The 24,885-nt window shown below is 38.0% G+C and overlaps 1 protein-coding gene across 1 annotated transcript; it reads right to left on the reverse strand.

The window, feature by feature from the left end:
- On the reverse strand, positions 1–24,885 carry cplx2l (complexin 2, like). The gene is made up of 4 exons (XM_038290754.1): positions 24,704–24,885; positions 23,500–23,585; positions 6,120–6,298; positions 1–1,523 (listed from the first exon to the last, which is right to left on the reverse strand). Exons 2-4 carry the CDS (start codon positions 23,528–23,530, stop codon positions 1,332–1,334), a joined length of 402 nt encoding a protein of 133 aa, XP_038146682.1. The 5' UTR covers positions 23,531–23,585; positions 24,704–24,885; the 3' UTR covers positions 1–1,331.

A 24,885-nucleotide genomic window follows, 5' to 3' on the forward strand; every position in this document is an offset into this window, starting at 1 on the left:
GAGGATTTTAAGTTTTTATTGTATCTCAGGCAGAAACATACATTTAAACCTTTATTGCTCTTGTCATTCTGCATAAGCTCCATCCAAAACGGCAATTCTGAATCTCATAAAACACGTATTGATGTGATTTTCTGTGAAACAAAATTAGTAGGCTGGGATTGTGCATTAAAGGATAGTGGCAACTCTCCAACAAGTTACGGTCTCTTCGACATAATATTAATAAAAATAAATAAATAAATACATGTATCATTCAAAATATCCATCTCATAGATCCTGATTGAAGTAGTATAGATACTGTAACTTCTGGTGTTATGGCTGAAAGCTTAAGGTTTTGGCTGTTGTTCAAAACAGCCACAGCAGTCATTCTTCCTCAAAAACGACAAAAAAAAGAGACACCCAGCAAATCAAAATTATTGTCCTGAATACATCCATAACTATTTTTTTAAAAACTATTGATAATATTATAACTAACGATTATATCAACATGGAAGTAAACAAAGTCAAACTTAAGTTATTGCCTTGGTATTTTTTTTGCATGATAAGAAACGAGATTGACAAGAATCAGGTGGTTTGACTACATATTCACACGACAAACTGTCCAGACATATGGCATGCAAGACATAACACTGGGCAAGTAAGTAGAAAGATTTCTGCACACTGAACGACATGAACAACGTGTAACGTGTTTGAAGGAGTGCGCCTGAAAAGACAAAAAGGTTTTACATATTACGTGGAACACTGTGTGCAAAAAGTTTTACATATTAGACAGAACACATGGAACAGAAACTTCAGGAACACACATTAGTCTTTAAATTGTTCTTAAAATATGGCTTATTAGGATTTTTTTTCTTTCTTTTTTTCTTTTTTTTTTTTAGTAGCCACTGATATATTCTTTTAGATGTGATATCTATTATTGTTTGCCCACCTTGAGGGTATGCACTTATTTACAAACTGAGTGAAGGTGGCAGACAGTAATTTTTCCAAGCTGCAGCAAATGCAGAGGAGAAAAAAAAAAAGTTCAAAACCTCTCAGACTAGAAGGATAAACCATCTGAAGTGTGACTTTAGCCCTCCACTAGATTTTAGCTTTGAAATCCAACATGGCCGATGCTAATATCGCTCCAGTTAACATTCACCTGGCTGTTGAGTCAGTTTAGTCTGTTTGTTCACATTTGAGAAGTTACCCTACTACAAAGCTGTGATTTAACACCAAGAAACACTCCTCTAAATTCTATTTCAAATCTACATTGACAGTAAAAACCTGATTCAAGCCTTGTGAATGTAGCCTGTAAATTCAGTCAGATGTTAGCTTTAGTTAGCTGCTAGGCTAAGCTACTTCTTTAGCATGTCTTGCAGAGGGCCTGGCAGGTATTTCATCACTGTGTCCATGATGCTTTCCTCTTCCTCCTCATCACCACAGCCAGATGGCACGGCCTTTTTGGGTCGAGTCAAGCTGCCGGCTGCAGGCTCCTCTGCAGCAGCCGCTGCTTCAGCCTCCACCTCCTCTTTTTTCTTCAACCCATACTGGCATCGAAACACAAAACCAGAACATGGAGGAGAGCCATGTGAAAATAAAGAAGAAAACAAAACACACAGTAGATTCAAGTTCATTTGTGTCTCCAGTTCAATTATTACCTATTTGTCCACCCTTAGCAAGACGTAGTATACTGGAAGTAAATTCTACTAAGAATACTTAGATATAAGTATAAGGTTAAAAAGTATACCGAACAGTGTACTTGAAGTATTACTAAAGTAATACTAATTTGAACTAAATTGGGACATTTTTAAGTTTACTTAAAGTATACTTTAGTAAACAATAGTATAGTCAAGTACACTTGACTATACTATTGTTAAGTATATGAAATATAGTTTAGAATTAACTCTAAGTACACTGCCTGATTTTAAGCATGAAATTAGTGCACTTTTAGTATACTTGAATAACTACTTTTTGCTAAGGGATTCTATTTTATACAAGAAACCATTGTGTACCCATGTATTACACCTGCTGCTGCCTTTTTAATCCATTTCATGGTTTTAGACCAAGGGGGAAGAGGCGTAGCTAGAAATTATATATAAGGATGGCCAGGCAATAACCAATGCACACTGAGGGGGAGCCGAAAGTAAATAGGCACCAGAACCTCACGGTCAATCTACATTTCCAACAGGAAAATTAACAAGCAAAACATCCACATTTTCTAAATAAAGACAAACTATACTTTCCCATAGCCTTTGCTAACAAAAAGACAAATATATTCAAACATCTGTGCTTTGTAAATAAAAGGTATAGTGGATAAAATTCTTTCAGGTTTGAGTTTTGGGCGAACATCTTTTCCATTGTCATTACTTACCTAATTTTAACAGTAATCATTCTGCATAAAATTGATATTTATTGGTACTAATATTGACATAAATTGATTATTATAAAATACGTTTTTATTAAAATAGTTATTTATCTATGATTTCACTGAAGACTCCTATATGAATTGTGGAGACAAATGATTTTCTCTTTAACCCATAAAACACAAAATCTATTTCTGAAAAGAGCATGCATTCTTAAATGTCATCTTTAATGTTAGTATATTGATGGGCATAGTTAACCACAGTTTTTGTTGTTGTAAAGTAATAGTAATATATAAAAGTTATAAAGTAATAGTATAAAGTAATATATGAAAAATTAAAATGTTTTGAATATTCCACTTGAGAATTCTTGCCACCATCCGTACTAGAGGGAAATTAATGGTAGGGTTGGCCACGAGAGTGGCTAAGGGTTGCCATGGCCACCCCTGGCCCCCCATCTAGCTCCGCCCCTGCTGAGGGGTACCTAAAAACTTGTACTCAAGTAAAAGTAATACTATTTTATCATACTTTGACTCAAGTAAAAGTTAAAGTATTAATTCTAAAAATTATTCAAGAGTGAAAAAGTATTTAGAAAAAAACGCTAATCAATGTTACTTACTAAACATAAAAACTACCACTGATTAAATAAAATATATAGATTTATATAATAATTATGGTGTTTAAAAGAATGAGATAGACATACAGTTTGTTAAGTAATTGCACAATGACAACTTTCGGTGAAATAAATCCCCTTCAAAATAAATTTTTTGAGTTAGAAAACGTACAAAATCAACAGCTGCAGTATGTTAGCGCATAGATTAGACAGAAACTTTATTCAAGTAGATAAGGTGCTATAAATAGCACTTTTTTTTTCTTTTTAAGTGACACAAATAATTTAAATGATTTAAGGTAACTGCTTACTATCCACCTCTGTTTTTATATTCTTTTTCAACAAATTGTAAACATTTTTATGAGCTTTTCTGAAATGAAAAAATATAGTCCCTGAGGAGTCAGATGACTAATAGAGATGTTTAAAACAACTCAAACTGCAAATGTTCAGAGGAAAGCCAAACTATATTAGCAAACATTAATAGTCTACAATTCAAAGTACTCTGACATTTTGTGCTATATTCTCTGGTCTGTATTTACATGGAAGTTACGCTGGCATCCAAGACTTTATCTCCCTGTAAGTTTTACGTCTTATAAATGATTGGATTGACATTCTTTGTATTTGTCAAATAATCATATGAGAGGGATTGCTGCAGCATAACTTTGACTGATTTTATTCTCTAGGATCTTCTCAGTTTTAAAACAAGTTCAACACTGCAAAAAAATAGTCTTTTATTCTTAAAATAACAAAAAAATTTCTTGCGTTGAGGAGGTGAGACTCTTTGCCAATGGAGCAAGACAATTTGCATTTAAAATAAGGGAAAAAAATTGCATTGTCTTATTTCAAGTGCATATTTTGTCTAATTATCTTATTTAAGAGTAAAAATGCTCATTCCAATGGCAGATCCTGTTATTTACCTACTCAAATTTAGGGTAAATGCGCTTAATTTAAGACATTTTTATTTTTTTCTATATCGTCTGTGCAGTGAAGGTGTTATGACACCTTTTTATTCCGTAAAAGTTTAAAAAAAACAATCCACTGAACTTGGTTTCCAAGGTTTGAAGACCTGGATCTGCAGTGAGTTTGAGTCTTTATTATAAAGACTCAAACTCAATGCAGATCCAGACATTTGAATTGAGAAAGCTTCCTGCAGGGGAAGCAAAACGTCTTCAAAACTTGGAAACCAAGTCCAGTGGATTGCTTTTACGGAATGACTATGACCTGCATGACTAAGAATCTTCATCAGCATACAGACACCTTTTTAATATAGGAAATAGAGCTCTTATGGATAAAAGCTTAAAGCCTTTATTCACAAAACATTCCCAACTTAGCCGTCTAAAATCCTTATGCAAATTCCCCTTACCAACCTGTGACTTATGAGCAGATGAATTAGCCGTGTGTATCATCAAGACTCGGCTAATAAGTTACAGCTTGAGGGAAAGTGAATGTGACTCTTACCTATATTATCGTAATTAAAACCAGAATTTCTCACTCTTGAAAATGTAGACCGAAGCGTCAAAGTGTTGGATTATAATTGAATATTTAGGTATGTTAAGATATGTTTGGCATCCTTTAATAATAGTGCAGCTCATCGGTTGCTGTGCACTGCCAGTCAGTTTGCTGAATAAAAACATACTACACTTTTCTCTTTTTAAAGGAAAGCTTTCTAAAAGGGTTGGAGTGGAACAAAAATCCAGTCATGGTTTAAAACCTAACAAAGTGTTGTCCATTAATCTTCACTAAGTGTCACCTTTGTCAAGTCAAGCTATGTTAAATAAAAGAAATCTGTTAATCGGGTAAAAGTGAAAAACATTTTTTTATTTCCCTTTTCTGATTCATGATCTTCCACGGACGGGTTCGTGGTTGGATTGCTAACTTAAAGAGGGAGGATTTGCTATCAAATTTCTGGCCAGAGAAAAAACAAATAACATGTGTTAAGAAGAATGTTTTTAAGATGACTTGGATAATAGCGTGTTGTGAAAAACACCAGATAGAGCACTGGGACCTGATCAACAGCCGATACGGCAGCGTGACGTAGTATTTTTTCACAAACATGGAAGTAAAGCACATTAAAATGAAATTACTCCTAATTAAAAACACTTATCGTTTATTGAACAGTATGTAATTATTTCATATTCAAAGTGCTTTCAGAAGTTTGAATTCTAAATATGCACAAACTTTTCCTTTAAGCTTTAAAAACAGCGAAATGATAACTATACTCATAAGCATCTCCATAAACAGTTTGAATGACCCGAATGGAAAATTTGTGAAACTAAAAGGAACCCATTAAAAGACTAGTGCCTCCATATAATTTTCTAAAGACAATTTTCTGGCGAATTTGTCTCAGTATCACAATTCAAATGTTTGTACTTCTCCTAAAGCAATAGTCAATTTAAAATGTCAAACACATATTTCCAAACTGCAGAAGCTGCTGAGTATAAAGCAACTGCTTCCATTTGTTATATTGAGTCAATATTTTCCAATCGGTCTGTTAAATAAAACATGACCCGTAGTATAACTTTTGATTGTAAAATGTTTATTCCTTCTGTTTGTGAAGGAGAAAAAGGTCAAAACAAACCAATCTGACATTAAAACCCAAACTAACACTTTTGATTAAGGCCAATGCTGGTTCAGATAGAGAATGTTTCTGATGTAACATCCCGCTGTTTTCCATAGAACCTGTATTACTCATAGAATCATTTGGTTTAAGATATAATTCTACACCACTTCTCTTTCTAAACAAATATTTGTCAAAAAATCCCAGTTCTTTTAATGGTCCCTCTGTGCCTCTTTTTATGCACAACTTCCTGTCTCTCCTCGGATGTACTTTAAATACTGATCTGAAAATAGCACAGAGGCATAAGAATAAAAGAATCGTCCTAAAAATAGAAAGACGTTAGTAATGCAGGTCGGAATGTGAAGCCTTAAAAAGCAACTTCAAAAAGAGTTATACACACTTTTTGGATTATTAATTTTTGTAAAGTGATTTTTAGTCAAGTTATTTAAAATATTTGTTTTTGTCTAGATTTTCCTTTTGATTTAAATTTAAAGATTCTCTAGGAAATTATTTCAAATAGCCATTTTTGATTTTCTAATGATGAAGGCGGACTGTTGTTCTTTGCTTGGGATAATAGGTTCATCCATTCAGACAGCAGATGTGTTCGACATCATACCTTGTCCCTGATTCCTTGCCTCATATCTTCCCTCTCAGCCTCCATCTTGGCATATTTGGCCTTCCTTTCCTCCTCCTGCTGCCTCAGTGCCTCCTGTCGCTCCTCCTCTTTCTTTGCTGCATCAGGATCCTCCTCCTTCTCCTCCCCGCCCAGCATCTTGCCGACATCAGGGGGGCCTCCTGGGACGGACAAAGACAGGAATATAAAAGAAAGACATCTGATTTAGTGACGGCTCCAGCTGGTCTCTCAGACTGAGGTGTTGAAAAAAATCAACTGTCCGATGAAGTGAGCAAAACTAAATGAGTCAGACCTGTGAAGAAACTGAGAAAATTGCAAATTAATTCCAGGTAAAGATTTTATAGAAGTGATGATATCTTCACAAGCTGTTCTGATTGACCAAGCATACATTTCAGTCATACCCAAATAGAAATTTTATGAGCATGTTTTGGCTTCTGATATGTTATCTTGCAGCAAATTTGCCTCAGAAGAGGGGGGAGACTAAAGGGTTTCTGAGGTAACTGGGGGTGGTTGAGCATGAGAAGCTTGGGCTTGCTTTTTCCTTGAAGATTTGCAGAAATGCAAGGGAGTTTGATTGATTTGGAAAAGGTTGTCTATTGAGGTTTTATAAGGGGTCCTGCAGGAATTGGGGGTTTCTAGTTTGCTTTTTATGAAATAGAAAGTTTTTGAATACACAAAGCAAGAGCGATGCCTCCTACAGCTACAGGGGTATAAAGTTGAGCTTCTTCTCTGTGTGCTTTGAACTCTGCTAGGCCCACCCCTTATTTTGGAGGAAAATTTAACAAGGGCATGACCTATTTTAGGAGCCTGATCATTGAGTTTATCTTTCTGTCATTATTAACAGCTGGATAAAGTGTCATGTCATTAGCCCTGGTTGCTAATCTGATTACTCACTTCATTCACCTGCCGTTCCCTCCCAGTTCTCTAATTATCACTGATCTTATTCACCTGCTCCCTCTGCTATATATACACGGTTCAACCCAGCTATTAGGGCCAGATCATTATTCATGTATTCTTAGTTTATTCGTGTTATGTTTTCGTGTCAGTTATTCATGTTTGTTTGATGAGTTTAAGTTAAGTCCCTGGTTTATGTTGGCCAGTAGATTGAGAGGGTTTACTGTTTGTCTCCTGTCTTCTGATCGTGTCCTGGCTCTTCTCCGTTGAGCCCTCAAAGTTTTGGCTCAGAATGCAGGGGAGGTCAGTTTTAGTCCCGTAAGCCTTGCTCCAAGGTGGAGACCAGTTTAAAGTTTCTGAAACTATCCTGGTACCAAGTCTTGTCTCTGTTCCTCTCAACCATTGAGCCCGTCTGTCAGCATGTGAATGTGTCTGTCTGAGCTTGCTGCTGGACCTATGGAACTCTGAACCTGCCTTCATGCACTGAAGATTCCTGGAACCCTGGATCTGTCTGTTCCTGTGTGGATCGGAATCCCTGGTTGAGCTACGGACTTCTGGATTCCAGAACAGTTCCTGTCTGATCCGTACCCCTGAACTGGATCGTGAAAGCGCGCACATGCGCGATCACGGCGCTGCGGAAGCTTGCAGACCAAACCAGATGAAAGTGCGCATTCAGCGTCTGCTCTTCCAATAATGCAAGCGTAGAAGAAGAAATGTGCCGTTTACCTGTGCAAAGAAAGAAGCAACAAAAGAAAAACGTCTGAGGACTTCAGTGTTGAGGAAGAGCATGAGTTCTTTGCCGAGCTGAATGCGCTGGTTTGGTCTGCCAGCTTCCGTAGCGTCGTGATCGCGCATGTGCGCGCTTTCAGGAAATCCTATACACTACTGTTTATGCTCTAAAAACATTCTAAATGACTTCGTTTCGAGTAAATTCCGGATGCTACCCACTCAGGAAACTTGGAATACATTGGACGAGCAGTATGGAGGAATATTGAAACGTTTTTTGTGGACTTTTATGGACCTTTCTGCCTCGGGCGCTGGGTACCTCCATTATTTGAATGTCAGCAGACAGCAAGAAGCCTCCCAGATCTCCAGATGCATTTGAGATATCAAAAAAGTACTCCAGAGTGTTGTTCAGCATGGGGGTGAGTAGAAAAATGAAGGCTAATCATGTTTTGGGTGTACTATTCCTTTAAGGGCGGATCCCAGACGCCCTAAAATGTCCAGAAACTAAAAACAACCCACCCAGGGTGGGCGAGGGCAACAAAAAGTCTCTGGAGGCCGGCCGTGGGGCCGGAGCTGAGAGAGACGCTCTGGAGGCCGGCCGTGGGGCCGGAGCTGAGAGAGACGCTCTGGAGGCCGGCGTCTCCAATTCAGCAGGATGCGCCGAGGAGGACGCCGCCTCCGCTTCTGTTGCTCTGCAACAGGCTCAGAGGGAGCCGTCGACTGCGGCTCTGGAACAGGCTCAGAGGGAGCCGTCGACTGCGGCTCTGGAACAGCCTCAGAGGGAGCCGTCGACTGCGGCTCTGGAACAGCCTCAGAGGGAGCCGTCGACTGCGGCTCTGGAACAGCCTCAGAGGGAGCCGTCGACTGCGGCTCTGGAACAGCCTCGGAGGGAGCCGTCGACTGCGGCTCTGGAACGGGCTCGGAAGGGGCCGCCCACTGCGGCTCAGGAACAGGATCAGACGGGGCCGCCCACTGCGGCTCAGGAACAGGATCGGACTGGGCCGCCCACTGCGGCTCAGGAACACGGCTCAGGAACAGGATCAGACGGGGCCGCCCACTGCGGCTCAGGAACAGGATCAGACGGGGCCGCCCACTGCGGCTCAGGAACAGGATCAGACGGGGCCGCCCACTGAGGCTCAGGAACAGGATCAGACGGGGCCGCCCACTGCGGCTCAGGAACAGGATCAGACGGGGCCGCCCACTGCGGCTCAGGAACAGGATCAGACGGGGCCGCCCACTGCGGCTCAGGAACAGGATCAGACGAGGCCGCCCACTGCGGCTCAGGAACAGGATCAGACGGGGCCGCCCATTGCGGCTCAGGAACAGGATCAGACGAGGCCGCCCACTGCGGCTCAGGAACAGGATCAGACGGGGCCGCCCACTGCGGCTCAGGAACAGGATCAGACGGGGCCGCCCACTGCGGCTCTGGAACAGGATCAGACGAGGCCGCCCACTGCGGGTCAGGAACAGGTTCAGACGAGGCCGGGGCCACCCACTGCGGCTGAGGAACAGGTTCAGACGAGGCCGGGGCCGCCCACTGCGGCTCAAGAACAGGATCAGGCTCGGACGGGGCCGCCCACTGCGGCTCAGGAACAGCCTCCGAAGGGACCGCCCACTGCGGCAGAGGAACCACCATGGAGAGGGCCTTGAAGGCTTGGGGCGCCCGCTGAGCTGCCTTGGAGGCCTGGAGCGCTCGCTTAGGGGCCTTGGAGGCTTGAAGCGCCCGCTGAGGGGCCTTGGATGCTTGGAGCCCCCATCGAGGGGCTCTTGGAGCTGATGGCGGTGGCAGGAACAAAAAAAAAATCTTCTCTCTCCCCATAAAAAAAGCTCCAAAGGTCAGATTCCTGTATATGGGGAGGGCTAAAGAGTTCACATGCCTGGTTCTCTGCTGGGTCCATGTTGTGGCTGGATCCTTCTGTCATGGGCGGTGTTTGTATGGAGGACCCAAACGCAGAGACCAGTAGGCAGAGGTGAATTAAAGTGGTTTTATTAAAGTTCACACATCCAGGAGCAGGAATCAGAGTCCAAAAGAAAACAGCAAACAAACCTGAACCAAGGAGACATCAGTGGTAAATCCAAACTAGGAGCCAGGGAGAGACGAGGTACACAGACAGAAGTTAGACAGGATGTTTGACGAGGATCCAGCAAACAGGAACTGAACAGAGAGGGCTTTTAAAGGGGACAGAGACAGAGAGAGAGCTGACGAGGAAATTGGCAGCAGGTGCTTGGCAGGACAGAGAAACAGAGGACACAAGAGGGCAGCAGAGGACAAAAAATGGATAACTAAGGAAAACAGGAACAATCAGACCAGGACCATGACACGTATATACATAATTCTCTAGTCTGTCATGGTGAAGAAAGAGCTGGACCGAAGAGGAACCAGTTTATGAACATTGAGACCCTCACCTGTGGACCTGAGATATCAATTATGACCAAAAGCATAAGACCACCAGATGGAATTAATCAAGACCAGCCTCCTCAATAAGGCAGCTGCTCCTCTTCACTGAAAGAAATAAATGGCATTCTGTCAGGAGGGGTCCTGGGTGTCTAGGACTGCAGGTTTCAACCCACCTCCCAATGGGAGCAGATCCACCACCTGCAGGAGGGACATTATATCCCCTTTGGGCCCAAACAATGGAATAGAGATAGTTGCTAGGTTGGAGATTGTCGGGGTTTCTTTACAAGATTTATTATTGTCATTTGTTGACAGTCAGTGAAAAGATGCAGCAAAAAAACTGACAGATACACAATTGAAGCCTACTGTCACTTACAAAGCTGCAGGGGTTTAATTTAGCTTTATTGTTATAGCTTTATTTTGTTTTTGTTTTATTTGCCTGTTCTTTTTTATTTTGTATTAATCAGCACTAATTTCTAAGAGGAGATTAGAAGAATAATGCCTGTCCATCTGCAGCCTTTTTTCTGCAGAAATAAGTGAACTAATAAAATTAAATATATGATACTATCATGGTATAGCAGAGATATCAGTTAGAAAATGCAGAAAGACAGTGCCCTTACACAGTGTCATATTTGGGTGATATTGAATTAATTTGGATAAGCATCATACTTGTTGTTCGTCATCTTCCACTAATCTGGGACTGACTCCAGGATTTCCCTTTCCTCAAACACCTCCATCTTTCTTTGGGCGAAACCCTCCTCAGCTGAGGCATAGTCCCCCCTGACTGTCCTCCCTGTGGAACCTGCCTGTCCCCTGGACAGCTTTTCAAAAGCATCCAGAACAGATGCTGGAACCACCTCAGCTGAACCTCACAATGTGGAGAAGCAGTGGCTCCACTCTGCGCCCCTTCAGGATGGCCAAGCTCCTAAGCCTATCTATATAAAGCTCATCTCAGCTGTTTCTGTCCACGATTTAAGAACCAGATTTCATCATGAAAAGCAATTATTAACTTGGTGAATGAAATGGATTCTTCTGAGTCTGATTTTCTCCTAATGTCGACTTCATTATCTCTCACATAAATATTTTAAGATGGCAATTGTATTTAAATAACTCTGGAATTCTTTCACCACAAAAATGATCTGAAAAGAAATAAAAAATTCTCAAGCCCTTAACACAAGATAATTAGATAGTATGCAGCTTTCTTATTTTAAAGAGAAATATTTCTCCAATGAAAAACTGTCTATACATATATATATATATATATATATATATATATATATATATATATATATATATATATATATATATATATATATATATATATATATATATATATATATATATATATATATATATATGTATATGTATATACATATATATATATATATATATGTATGTATATGTATATATATATATGTATGTATATATATGTATGTATATATATATATATATATATATATATATATATATATATATATGTATATGTATATACATATATATATATATATATATATGTATGTATATGTATATATATATGTATGTATATATATATATGTATATATATGTATGTATATATATATATATATATATATATATATATATATATATATATATATATATATATATATATATATATATATATATATACATACAGTATATATATATACATACAGTATATAAATATATACATATAAATAAAAATATTTAAGGGGCATTTAATTTTTTGCTGTGTCTGGAGAAAAGTACTGCAAATTCAAAGCTTAAACAGGTCTGGCAAAAAAATAATGATTCAATGCTCTTTACTATTGTATAATTTGGAATATAATCCCCTTAATATCAATATATATATCACTTTAATCAGCCAGAGTAACAGTTGATAGTTGTATAAAAAGAAATCTAGTTTTCCCTGCCGGTAAGAACAGACCATCAAATTTCCCATTAATTTTCCATTAATTCCAAAAGGCTGAATAGTATGCAAAAAATAGGCAAATGTGTCTCTGAGCATCTTTTTAAACATGATGAACAGAAATGCCAGTGGGAAGAAAAATTCAGCTGAATACCAAATTAGACAATAGAACAGAGGAAGGGAAAAGGGAACAAGATAATTTCAGCAAGTGTTATGTTTCCATCAGACTCATTTTGGAAAACAAAATAGGGAAGCACGCTATCTCTTTGAGGCTGTATCGTCCAATTAGCTGAACTGTTCCAGTTAGGAGGATTAGCCTTCAGTTTATGAGCGGCCACACAGAGAATAGGGAGAATGTGACAGCTGAAAAACATGCTGGGGAAGAAAACAACACACGCAGAGAAGAACGACTGGAAAGAGACGGAGGAAATGGAGGGAAAGAGCCATCTGAGGAGAAAAAGTAAAGAGCCAAGAAGTCTGCTGCGGCCTGCGGTACTGTTGGAGTTTTTACTCATCAGCATAATAAAATCATCCTTCAGCATAATAAGGGACAGAAATGAGAATCAAATGAGGGCTACTACTAAATCTAATAAATCAAATAATTAGTTAACCTTTAAAGAGTTCCTATAAGTAGCTTTTCATAAAAAAAAAATAGAGTAATGTCTCTAAAAAAGAAAGAAAATAATTATTTAAATTCCTCTGTGACCAACAAATGGAAACCAAAGTAAATAGGTTTGCATTGTCATTGAGGAACAGCATCACTACATAGCAATAAGCTCAAGGAACCCAGCATGAGAGCGCCACCTTGATATTTATGACTGCAGCTGAAGCCCTCTTCTTTCCCTTTACTGATGCTGTAAATCATTCCTGACCCTCAGATAAGCCAGCAGTGGAGAGGAGGAGGCATTGATTTTTCCATAAATCAAACTTATTTCTAAGGACTAAGAAAATGGAGGGCTTTGAATTTCACCTCTCAAAAAAACAGTAATAATGAATAAAATGACCCATGCAAAAAAACCTATAAACTCCCGTGTTTTGTAATTTTTTTTAGCAACTTTCAATTATTTGGATAATATAGATGTGATGACAGAGGATCACTGAGCAAGGACTCATTTATATTGGTGACATTGGTGGCATTGGATGCGAATGAATAACAGTATTTCCTCCCAACCCTGACCTAAGAGCACATAAAATAAGGTTTCAAATAAGCTAATCAGTCATTCACTTCATCTGGATGGGATCAGACTTTTATTGTCATTTAGTATACACAAAAACAATGTTGCTTTGTACAGCTATCAGACAGTAAGTGAGCAGTAGCTTGGCAGTAAAATTAGAGAGAAAAAAACATGGTGCAAAACATATTGATTTAGAAGTTTGTGAAATGATATGGAAATTCAATTTAAATTAATCTCAGATATTAAAATAAATTATCAGTACCTGTCATTTATCCATCTCCAGAATATTGCAAAAATTAGAAATATCCAGGGATGATGCTCAGAAGCCCTGAGATGGACTGGTGACCTGTCCAAGGTGTTCCCCACCTTTCACCCATAGACAGATGTAGATAGGCACCAACATCCCTCACGACCCCAGCTGGGATAAAGTATGACGGAAAATGGATGGATGGATGATGCTGAGAAACTATAGATTTTTTTACTCAACTACATGGATTTGTTACTTCAAGGCTGAACTATTGTAAATCACTATTACTATCAGGAAGTCTCAACTGTAGCTAAAAGCTTTCATTTGATCCAAAATCCTGCAGCCAGAGTTCTGATGAAAATTAAAAACTCAGATCATATCTCTCCTATCCTACCTTCTCTTCATTGGCTTCATTTTAAGTCCAAAATAACGTTTAAAATCCTCCTTCTCACATATAAAGCCTTAAAGGGGCCATAGAATGATTCTATAGGGTATTTGGTGCTGGTCCTTAAAGTCACTGAATAGGGTGTGTAGCATTGGTTGAGCTGAAAATGGCACATTTTCTGTTCTATGAGCCCTAATGCAGCCTGGTTAAAAGCCCTAAATGAAACGACAGGTGGACAACGGCGGGCCCAGGCTTCCACCCGCCTGCCCGGTAAGGTTAACTATATAGGGCACAATATAGTGATCAGACCATTTTAAATGACTGTCAGAATGTCTAGTTGATGAAAAAGCAGTGGACTCGAAATTTCTCATTATGCGCCTTGAAAAGTAGTGATCATCCACTAACTAATGTCTTTGTGTACCATTAAGTAAAGTGAAGCATCGAACCAATTACTTACTGAGGAACCACTCAGTATTTAATACCTATCTGAACATTGAATAATGTTTTTGAGTACACTTAACTAAAGGGAAACTACACATTAGTTTCTGATTAGCTACTCTGTCTTCCCCAGGTAACTAAGCATTAATCCCATATTAAGGCAGGGCTGGAAGTTCCCCAGTAAGTAAGTAAGTCCCTGATTAGATCCCCAGATGCTCTATATTAGTTAATCAAATGTTGTGTACCATATTGAAAGTGTTACCAATAAAATGTTCATCATTTAAAGATTTCTGCACATTTCAGGTTTTTTTTGGGAGTTTTATGCAGAGCTGAAGAGTATAGGAACTAAATGCTGTGACTCCTTGTTTAATACTGGTCTCATGAACACTGAGCAGATCCCTTATGACCATAATGGGTTCCTTCTTAATAAGCAACTCAGACATACATTCTGTCCTGTAAAATTAACACTGTGATTTTTCCAAAATTTTTCAGCCGAGGATTATGATAAAACAAATAAAAAGAAAACAATTTTTATTTTTTTTTGGCTGTTTCCACATCTTAGCCTGGGGTGCCAACACATGTCACAGTACTTTCAGAAATAAAGAATAGGAGCAGACTGAATTGTTTTGTATTGAAATGAAACGACGATGAGGAAAAAAGAGAATAACTCAATGAGGTCACAGATTTTGCTGCAGGGGAGCAGATTAGCACAAGGAAGCTGATGCAGCAACATTTCTGACATTCCTTTTGTATTTCTATGAGAAAGAAAGAACATACAGTTGAAATCATGTGTGGGCAGAAATATTCTTGTTTCCTACATGCATCAGACCTTATAGTGGTTAGCATGTCTTGTGAATCTAATTGGACACATTCTGTAAATAAATACTTATGCATAAAGTGAATATAAAGTATCTGCTGTGAGTCACTGCTTGCTTTTACATATTCTATATGTGCTCTTAGACCTGTTCCACCTTACCCCTCGACAGCTGGTATATGCACATTTACTCTCCATTCATCCAGTATAGAGCTGCTATATTAACTGAAGTGGGGTGAGGTTGCCTCAAAATGCATTCATAGGAAACGTGAAGCATTTAAAGTGGTCCTAACAGAGAAGTAGTGTTATGTATTACCCAGCATGCTCATTTTTTCTGCAGATACTTAAATAGACAGTCTTTGAAAGTCAAATTAATCCTTTGCTCGTATGCACTGATACTCTGCAGAAAGAGCTTATCTTTCAAAGTAACGTCAGAATTCCGTACAAGTTTTTAATCCTGAATATGTGCAGCAGAACTTATTTATTTCTTGCTTTTGTTAAGCTTAATGTGTTAATCTATTTCTATCCATAACCCAAACAAATTCAGTGTGTGGGATATGTTAACAAAATGTTAAAATTCAACATATTACGAACATCTCTGTTGCTTTATTGGCTATTTCTTGGATATACTGAGATCCTCTTTTAAAATTTAAGAAATTTTATATACACATTTGTATGAAACTGTCTTTTGCATGTTTACATGGCTGGATACTGACAATATAAATCAACAGAGAACTTAATAGGGGAGTGGGGGAGTGATGCCCTAGAGGTTAGAGCAGTGCACTTGTGTTCTGAGAGGGCTGCAAGTACCCAGTTTGATTCCCACAGCCTCCACTCTGGGTTCCTGAGTAAAACCCTTAACCTCACACTGCTCCTCGGGCGCCACACAATGGCAGCCCACTGCTCCCCAAGAGGATGGGTTAAATGCAGAGGTAAATTTCTCCAATGTGAGATCAATAAAGTTCAATTATTAGGAACATTTGTAATGTTTGCCTCTGCCATAAACCTCTCTGGGTGCCAGTTTTAAAGATACATGGTGATACTTCATGCAAATCCCTTTAAATTTAAGTAATCATTTTTAGTTAAATTCAAGTACCCTTACAGCCATGCTGGTTTAATTGCATTATGATCCATTTCAGTGATAGCTGAACTCAAAAGTGAGACAAAGGGTATCATTTCTTAAATCCTCTCCCTTTGCTGAGTCGTTGTTAAATCCACACTCTGCAGGGAAAGTAGGAAAGATCGCCAACCTTAGCTAAGTTTCCCAGTGCTTGAACTTTTAAGGGCATCAGATAAATTGCGCCCTAAAATGCCCTCTTCTGCTTGGCAATCTCAGAGGAAGGTGCTTTAAATCCATCGTCTGCTTGAATTGACCAGGACAAGTTCCAGCTCCAAGCTTATCAGTAACAGCTGGAATGTGTGGCTAAGGGGTGAAAATATAGTGAAAGAGGAGCGATAGCAACGGAGCTGTTATTGACAACAGCTGTGCATTAAAACCCAAATTTTCTAAGCACTGACTTGTAGTTTGCTTTGTATCTTTAAAATACAATTTTTCTGCAAAAAATATTTAAAATGATGCATCATCTTCATGCCAGGGAGAAACATCCGTCATTTTTTCCCTTCTTTAAAACTCTATTCTTGATGTTGATGCACAGATAACTTGTAAATATATTGTAAGATCTATTCATTTAAACAGCTTTTTTATACTTTTATTTTTCAGGAAAATGTACTGCAATAATTTATAGATGAATCAAACAAGTTAGTTAACCTTTATGTCCACCATAAAAGTTTTCCCTAAACTGCAACACAGAACATAAAGAGATAGAGGTCTTTGCACGAAGCTGATATTTGTACACATTTCTTTTCTTTTTTCTGGTTTCCTTTCTCTTCTGGCTAAACCTTCCCCAAGTTGGCAAAACTAATCTTTGTTTTGTTTTTTGATTTTAGATACAGATTTTCCTTAATTTCCTCCTTTACTTAGAATCTAAACTATGAAGGATTTACAAACCTATTGGTTTCGGCTCAGAGAGATCTATTGGTCCAAACAGCTCCCAGCAGTATGATGCGAATAAAATAAAAGCTACACACATTAGCTCTTTGGTGGCTGGAGGACACTCACCTCTAAGTACCAGTTTTAAGAGACTTAAGCTGAATTGAGCAAATTACTTTTGAGGTTATTTGTAGATGAAAGTGCCACCTGGTTATTTTCTTTGAACCCAAACACTCACTCTATGCTAGTGGAAATGGAGTTTGTCCAAAAATGTGTCACTCACTTCTACAATATCATAGATTATCAGAGACCAATTTTTTTAACTCCAACAATTGTAATTCTTTACTGAAACCTTTTGGATTAATTCAGTTTATTTACAAGGCACCACTGGCGTTAGAAGCAGGCTCACAAAGAAACAAAGAAGCATTGATCCCCAAACACTTACAGAAGGTAACATTAAACTTGCAACATGTCATCTTAAGGCACTTTGCAGAGACGATCAAATCAAACAGACAATCATTGACTTTGCAGGATTCGCCCCTCCTGGGTGAGCATGTGGTGATAAACATTCAAATGCTCTACAGCAATCTGTCATATTGAGCATGCATGCAACGACAGTGGAGACGAAAAACGTCCTTTTCACAAGAAGCACCCTCCAACAAGGCTAAGTGTGAGTGGCCTTATGCTGAGACCCACTGGGGTTAGAAGCAGACTCACAAAGAATCGAAGAAGCATTGATCCTCAAACATTTTTTAAGTTACAAAAGGTAACAGTAAGTTAGCTCCATATGTGCTGGGAAATAAACAAACAGATGAGCTCTAGATCATAATACATTTTTGCTGAACTAAAATAAGTTTAAAATGTAAAAAACTCAATAAGGGGCATGAAGACCCTTTAAAGGATATGATTTTCTTTCTTTTCTTTTTTTTAAGGTGGAGTAACACACCAGATGATCTGTTTGACTGGAACATCACCCATCATTCCCTGAAAACCTGATCCATCAGCCAATCATATTAGAGTGATGTTTAATGCATTTATCTCCACTTTGAGGGAATAAGCAGAGCAAGGAGTATCTCAAGGTCTCTCTTGTTTCATCTCCCCAGAAATTGTTTGGTTTAGATATGCTTCTCTCTCTAATACTGAAGGATTTAAAACTGGAACAACACATGCTGCAATTTAGTACATAAACAGTAACTATCGATCAGTGCTTAAGATGAATTACAAAAATAAACATTTAACTCGTCTTTATGTTATACGTTACTTTCTTTTTATCAAACTATAAGATTAGAACAAGGAATGAGAAAACATCATGTCAAGCTAAAGATTAGGATAAATGAATATAGTTAGACAGACTGTGGTAAGTCAGTATGGTTTAAAAATGATAGTGGTGCATTAGAGCGAGGACAAATTTCCATTTAATAACCTTTTAAAACACCAGAGCATGTTAAATTTCCCTGATTAATGCCTCCCTGCCTCCCCATTAGTTCACAGGGATGACCATGTCAGGGTCATTTCAAAGTTATGCTCCAATGCGATGGATTAGTCAGAGCACCTTGAAATGGTCTTATGTTGAAATACACACACACACACATATATATATATTTATACATATATATATATTTATTTATTTTTTTTTTTTTTTTTTTACATGCTAATGCATACACAGATGTCAATTTATTTGAATCTGACCAAGGCTATTGAACAGGCTATGAAATTAGTCAAAGGCAGAATGGTTTTGACTTATACACAGGATAAAAACACACTAAACATTTTAACACTGAGATATATATATAAAAAAAAATATATATATATATGAGGTTATTCTCCTTTTCCCTCATCGTCCTTTCAGTTCAATACGAGTGACCAATGCTGCTGCTGCTACTTAAGGGCTTCAAGGTTTGATTGAATTGAGGCCTTAAAACTCCGTCACCATGTCTTTTTTATAACACTCTTCTTATCTGTCAAACCAACTTCAGGTTTTTAGGAGTTTGTGAAGTGCAGCGTCCACCCCTTAATCTCGCTGGAGCAGTGGCATATATTTTACCATGACTAAGATTATCAGCAAAAGTTGTTTGCTTGCTTACTACCCTGTGAACAACATCCAATCTCTGTTTAAAATGCTCCAATGGTCTTGTCTATTTATTTAGAAGAAGATCATAAATGGACAACAATAGTTTCTGGCAAGCCTACCTTATGTTAATAACGGTTATTCTCTGGGTAATCCTCGCCTATTTTGCACACCCAAATGGAAAAGCAAATAACCTAGGAACTGTAAACCAAAATCACGTGTGATACCTTATTTGAAAGATAACGCCTTCTAGTTTCTGAATATATACATAAATTAAATGAAAATTGGGTGAGTAAAACACAGCTCAAGCTGCATCAGTTCCAACCTGACTCAAAGTTGTTGTTTTTTATCCTTGAAAGTAATAGGTCTTTATTGAATAGCAGCAATAAAAATGCTTGCTTGTTGTCATGTTTACATGTTGACATGCTCTATCTGTTTTTATTGTGCTTTGGTGCTTGCTATGTCCATTTTACCGGTGTAATTTTCATGCATTCTGAGTTATTAGTTTTAAACACTTTAAAACAGGTCGTCCGCGACCCTGTGGGTTCTGAGAGGTTAAGTTTTTGATAAAGATGTTGCAATAGCAGAAATTAAATTTTTCCAGAGAGATGAAATTTTCTCAATCTTAGCTTACGTTTTAACACAAAGTATGCTTTTTATCTCATCAAAAAACAAATGCTTCATTAATAGCTTTTTATCCAAACCTTTAAAGCTAAAACTGATGGGCATCAGGTAAAAGATAGTTTTCAGCTTTGGCTGGTGCAGCAACTCACAGTCGAGCCATGCAAGCCAAGTGAGTATCCGATTCTTACCCTGCTGAGTCATTTCAGTTCAACTACGCTCCGTCTTCCCCCACATATCTGTAACTAGAGCCGCCTCAAAGGATTACTTAATGCACTGGAAGCATTCTCCCTGTCAAAGAGAACCAGTGTCACACTAATATGCTTTGAAAAAAAAAACACAATACACTGGAAAAAAAATCGAAATCTAGATGAGTCATTTTTTCCTAAAATAAGTGCATTTGTTCTTTAATTGAGGAGGTAAGTGAGAAACTTTGCCAATGGAACAAGACAATTTACACTTAAAATAAGATAGCACAATTGCATTGTCTTATTTCAAGTGCATATTATCTAATTATCTTATTGTAAGACTAAAGATACTAAACCATCTCATTTACCTACTTAAATTATTGGTAAATACACTTAATTTAAGAAATCGTTACTTATTTCTAGATCGTTTTTCCAGTGTAGAAGCTAAATAGGAGGAATACTAACAGAGGAGTTTGGCAATTGACAATCCGACTTCTAAAAATGAAAGATATTAACTGTAAAATGCGGCCTGATTATTTTGTTTAATGTCTCTCAAGTTTACCTGTCTAAACAGATGTCATTGTGAAAGGAGGAAAAAGGTAAAAAGGGTGCAGCTGGGGTGCTTGAAGAGTCGATGTAAGAGCTCCCTATTCTGCACTGGGTCTAAAACTGAAGAAATGGCTGAAAGTCTTAAAGAAAATTGAAAATGGGACAACCTCTCTTGCTCATTCATCAGTTATCTTCATGAAAGTTAGTGTGGAGATTGTGGTTTTAAGGAGTATCTTCTCATTCAGTAAAGAAAAGAAATCAATTTTTTGATAATGAAAGTTGAATCCATGTGATTTGCACAAAATGTCCACGTTTATCACTATTTCGGTTAAAACTGCAATCTACTCATCATTCCTGCGAGTTGTTTCCAATTTAATGTAAAATATACAAATGTCAAGTTCAGCCAACCTCTTCCAGTTTGTGGCTAAACTAATGTGTTTTTGTTCTGGTTTTAACAATTCTACAATAATTAATTTTAATTAAAGAAAAGAAAAAAGAAAACAGAACAATATTGAACAAAAAAGAAATCCAAAGTAAAAATTCTAACTATTTTACAGATCAAGTTGAAATCATGTCAATCTAAAAAGATTTCATATTGCATACAACTTAATCTATTTAGTCTATAAGTTGAACACTTATAAGTTTGATAAATAGGTAGGCTCAACATTAATCAATTACTTGCTACAAATTGAAGCAAATAGAGACAAATAGAGACTACTTTCATTCTCAATAAAGCTCTGTGTTTTATTTTATTTTTGATTTTGTAAGAAATGCTTATGAAAAATAAGCACAGCGTTTCTTGGTTAATTGGAGAGACCATGCTGTTTTACAGATTTATTTGATATAAAAATTACACATCATTTTTGTTAATTGTACACCTCAACAGCCCTGGATGTATATTCCTATATGATTCTCATTTACCCTAAGGGTAGCATTTTCTCAAAGACAGCAGGTGGGTTTTAATGGTTTTCTCTGTTTTGTCTTTTTGTTGATCGATGCATCTTGCCTGATTCCTGCTGGATGAAGTTTCAGCCTTATTGCAATTCTCATACTGATTATGTTAGCAGAGTGCAAAGAATGGATGGATGGACCTACTTTGGGAAAACACAAATGTCGTAAAAGAGGTACCTTTGTACTTTAAAGATGACATTTCTGACTGATACAGTTTTATAAAATCATGGTAGAAATCTTTAAAACTACAGATTCAACACCCGGTTTCATTATTTTAGTGGGGTTTTGTGTGTTTTTGTTGCCTTATAAGCCTGACAAGGTTTACAAAAGTCATTAATTGAAACATCTTTTAGAATTGATACTTGTGATTTAAAAAAAAAAAAAAAAAAAAAAACCCTAAAGCTTTGGGTTGGGGCTACCAACGGGCCATTAAAATGTTGAATGTGTTTTGTTTTAATGGTTCTGCCTGTTCCCTGAATGCATGAAAGCCACTGGATTCCAGTTTGGTTTAAACTCCATGTAAGTAGACCTCATTCTGAGGTACTAATGAGGTTCGAACCAGATCTCAGAAGCCAAGGTGAATGGTTATATAGATCGAAACACATCTATAATCATCCATTTATAAGGTTTATAATAATAGATTTTTTTATTTATTTTAGTATATTTATCATGGTTCATTTATTAAGTGTCGAAAAATACTATATAGCTAACCAGTTATTCTTAATTTTTTTGGGCGGGATACTGTACACATTTTACATTGTTCTCTTTTTCGCCCGACTGAATTTATCTGCAATTTGGTATAATTTTAGCTTAAAATAAAATCAATATTTTTACTTTGTTAGTATAGCAGACAGCAACAGCAGATTAGATACTTCTGAAATAATCTTATAATATTAGGCAATATCTTATAATATTGATTATTTTTCAAGCATTTGCTGACAGGTTCTGAGCAGCAGATAAATGGATTCCTGGATGGATTATCTAGCTGATTGTTTTCTTCATTATTGGACTGTCTCTGCACTCTCGTATAATGTTATTGAATTATCATGCAGCTGTATTGCTGAGTCGATAATTTTGATAACCTTCTGGTGAATGGTTCAGTACATATGAACTGAAACAGCACCATTGGTTTACCATTCCAGAAATTGGGAAAGGTTTTAACCCTGCAGTGGATTGATCTTGAATATGAATTACATTCGGCCACATTCAGTTGGAAAGTTTAACTCCGTTTTTTGCTGCTCTGTATTACTCCCACCTACAACATTCTATAACATTACAAATGCTGACAGGAGCAGACGTCTCTTTCTGGTATCTGACATCCATCCAGCATGAAGCAGGATTTCATATAGAACAACAAAGCCACCCACACTCAGAAATCTAACCCCTTAGTCTGCAGATGCGGACTTAAAAAAAAATGCCTTCAACTCAATGCAGTTGATTTAAGAATTCACGGTGCAGCTGCAAGGCACAGCAGCTTATGCAGAGCAAGGCGGGGATTGCATCCTCTGCATCCCAATGAGGTGACAGGACTGTGCATCAGCCCCACCATTCAGCTGTAACCGGCTAACTGCTGCAACCTGGAGAGCAACGGCTCGACGGCACGCACCACTGAGCATATTCTGAGAGATCCCTGCATTAAAACTGCTGGTGCCCTTTGCCTCAAAGCTAAAGCTGACAAGGTGGCTCAGTTACAGAGCTATTATTAGGACTAATTAGAGGCAAATATTATCCAAGATAACACTGAAGAGGATAGTGCTCAAAGGATTTATAGCCCAGAACTCAGTTTTCTCTTAAAAGTCTCTCTTTCCTTCATTCTTTTCAAGGACTTTGCAAGCTGAGTGAAAGTGTGTTTTTTAGTAAGTTACTTTGTGTGAGAGATCATTAGTCTGGTGCAGGATGGGAAAGAGTCCAGTGTCCCGACACAACTATCCAGCAAGTGCTGCTCGTTGGCGTCCCTTTAAATCCTTAGCACTGCAGTGCTGTTAAATCAACCTCACGGCAGGCAGACAACTCACCTCCCAGCGCAGCTTTCATTATAAAATTCATGATGAAGCAGTTCTGTTTTCTCCTTCCTCAGCCAGCGACGTTATCAGGGACAAACCTGGAACAACGGGACAGAATACAGGAGCTGTCACTGCACACGCTTTATTGGTGTTACTGGAGTTTAAATGGGATCGGAGGATGAGGAAGAAGGATTGATGCAATGCAGGGGGGAAAAAACAACAAATGCATAAATGCATGCATAACTTTTTAAAGAAGAAAAATCACCAGAGCAAGTTAAACAACTGGGGTGCTATAGAGTTCCTTTAACAGGCTTAAATTTTATTTATTTTTGTCATACAAACACTAAACTGGGTTAAGGCATCGGTACCTTCTGGAAAAACACTGACTTTAGATGAGACACCTGCGCCCTCGATTTACAACCTCACTTCATCATGAGAGGATTTATGCTGACACCGCCTGACTTCCTGTAATCCATCCTCATATAAATGACTTTAAGAGATGAGGAAAAGAAGGTGAAACAAAGGCAGGGTCACAGTGAGTGAGGGGAGGCTGCTTCATGTGTCCAGGGTCTCAAACATCCCTTTCCAACAAAAAAAAAAAACAGGCTGTTTTCATATGCTTTTCTTTCACTTCAACATCCTCGAGTGACACTTAATATTAGAAGATGTTTTTCTTAACATATTCATCCCGATTTCAAACTATATTTTTTATAATCTTGTACAGAAAATGCATTTATAATGTTAAACTTTATACCACTGATACTAAAAACTCGTTAATCAAAACTACAGAGATTGAAAAAACTAAATTACTCCAAATTTCTGTACTCCTTCTAAAATTAAGAGTCATTACTGCATGTCTGCTGTTTTCTCCTGAATAACCTTGACTCTGCAGTGCTAGCATCTTCAACTTCCTGCAATCATTCATCCTAAGTCAGTTTAACGTTTAATTGTTTCCAAATTTCTTCCCACTGCGCCGTCATCTGCTGCAGGACCCTTAGTTTCTCTTCTCCTGAACCCATTCAGTTGTAACTAAGTGTTCTTGGCACAGCATTCACACTCACTTTACATCAAATATTACTACATATAACAGCCAAAATCCAGCCTTGGAAATATAAGTTACATAAAAAAGAGTGTGCAAGCTTCAGCATCATCTTCAGAGAGAGGTGTGTAAACCTATCACTGTCCCGTCCCATCATCAAACATCCCCATCCTTTACCTGCTTGTGATGCTCCTCCTTAGCACTCTTTAAATCGGCCGTCTTCCTTCCTTCCCTCAATAGGAAGAAATAAAACACTATTTATGCGTCTAAAAATGAAGCAATGTGCCTCCCTTTGTGTGAGCAGCTCTCAGTTTGCAGTCATGCCGGCTGTGTCAGAGTCAGGCTGCAGCGGAGGAGGA

The sequence above is a fragment of the Cyprinodon tularosa genome, unplaced genomic scaffold (genome assembly GCF_016077235.1).
Source record: "Cyprinodon tularosa strain WSP-4 unplaced genomic scaffold, ASM1607723v1 ctg108, whole genome shotgun sequence".
Lineage (NCBI taxonomy): Eukaryota > Metazoa > Chordata > Actinopteri > Cyprinodontiformes > Cyprinodontidae > Cyprinodon > Cyprinodon tularosa.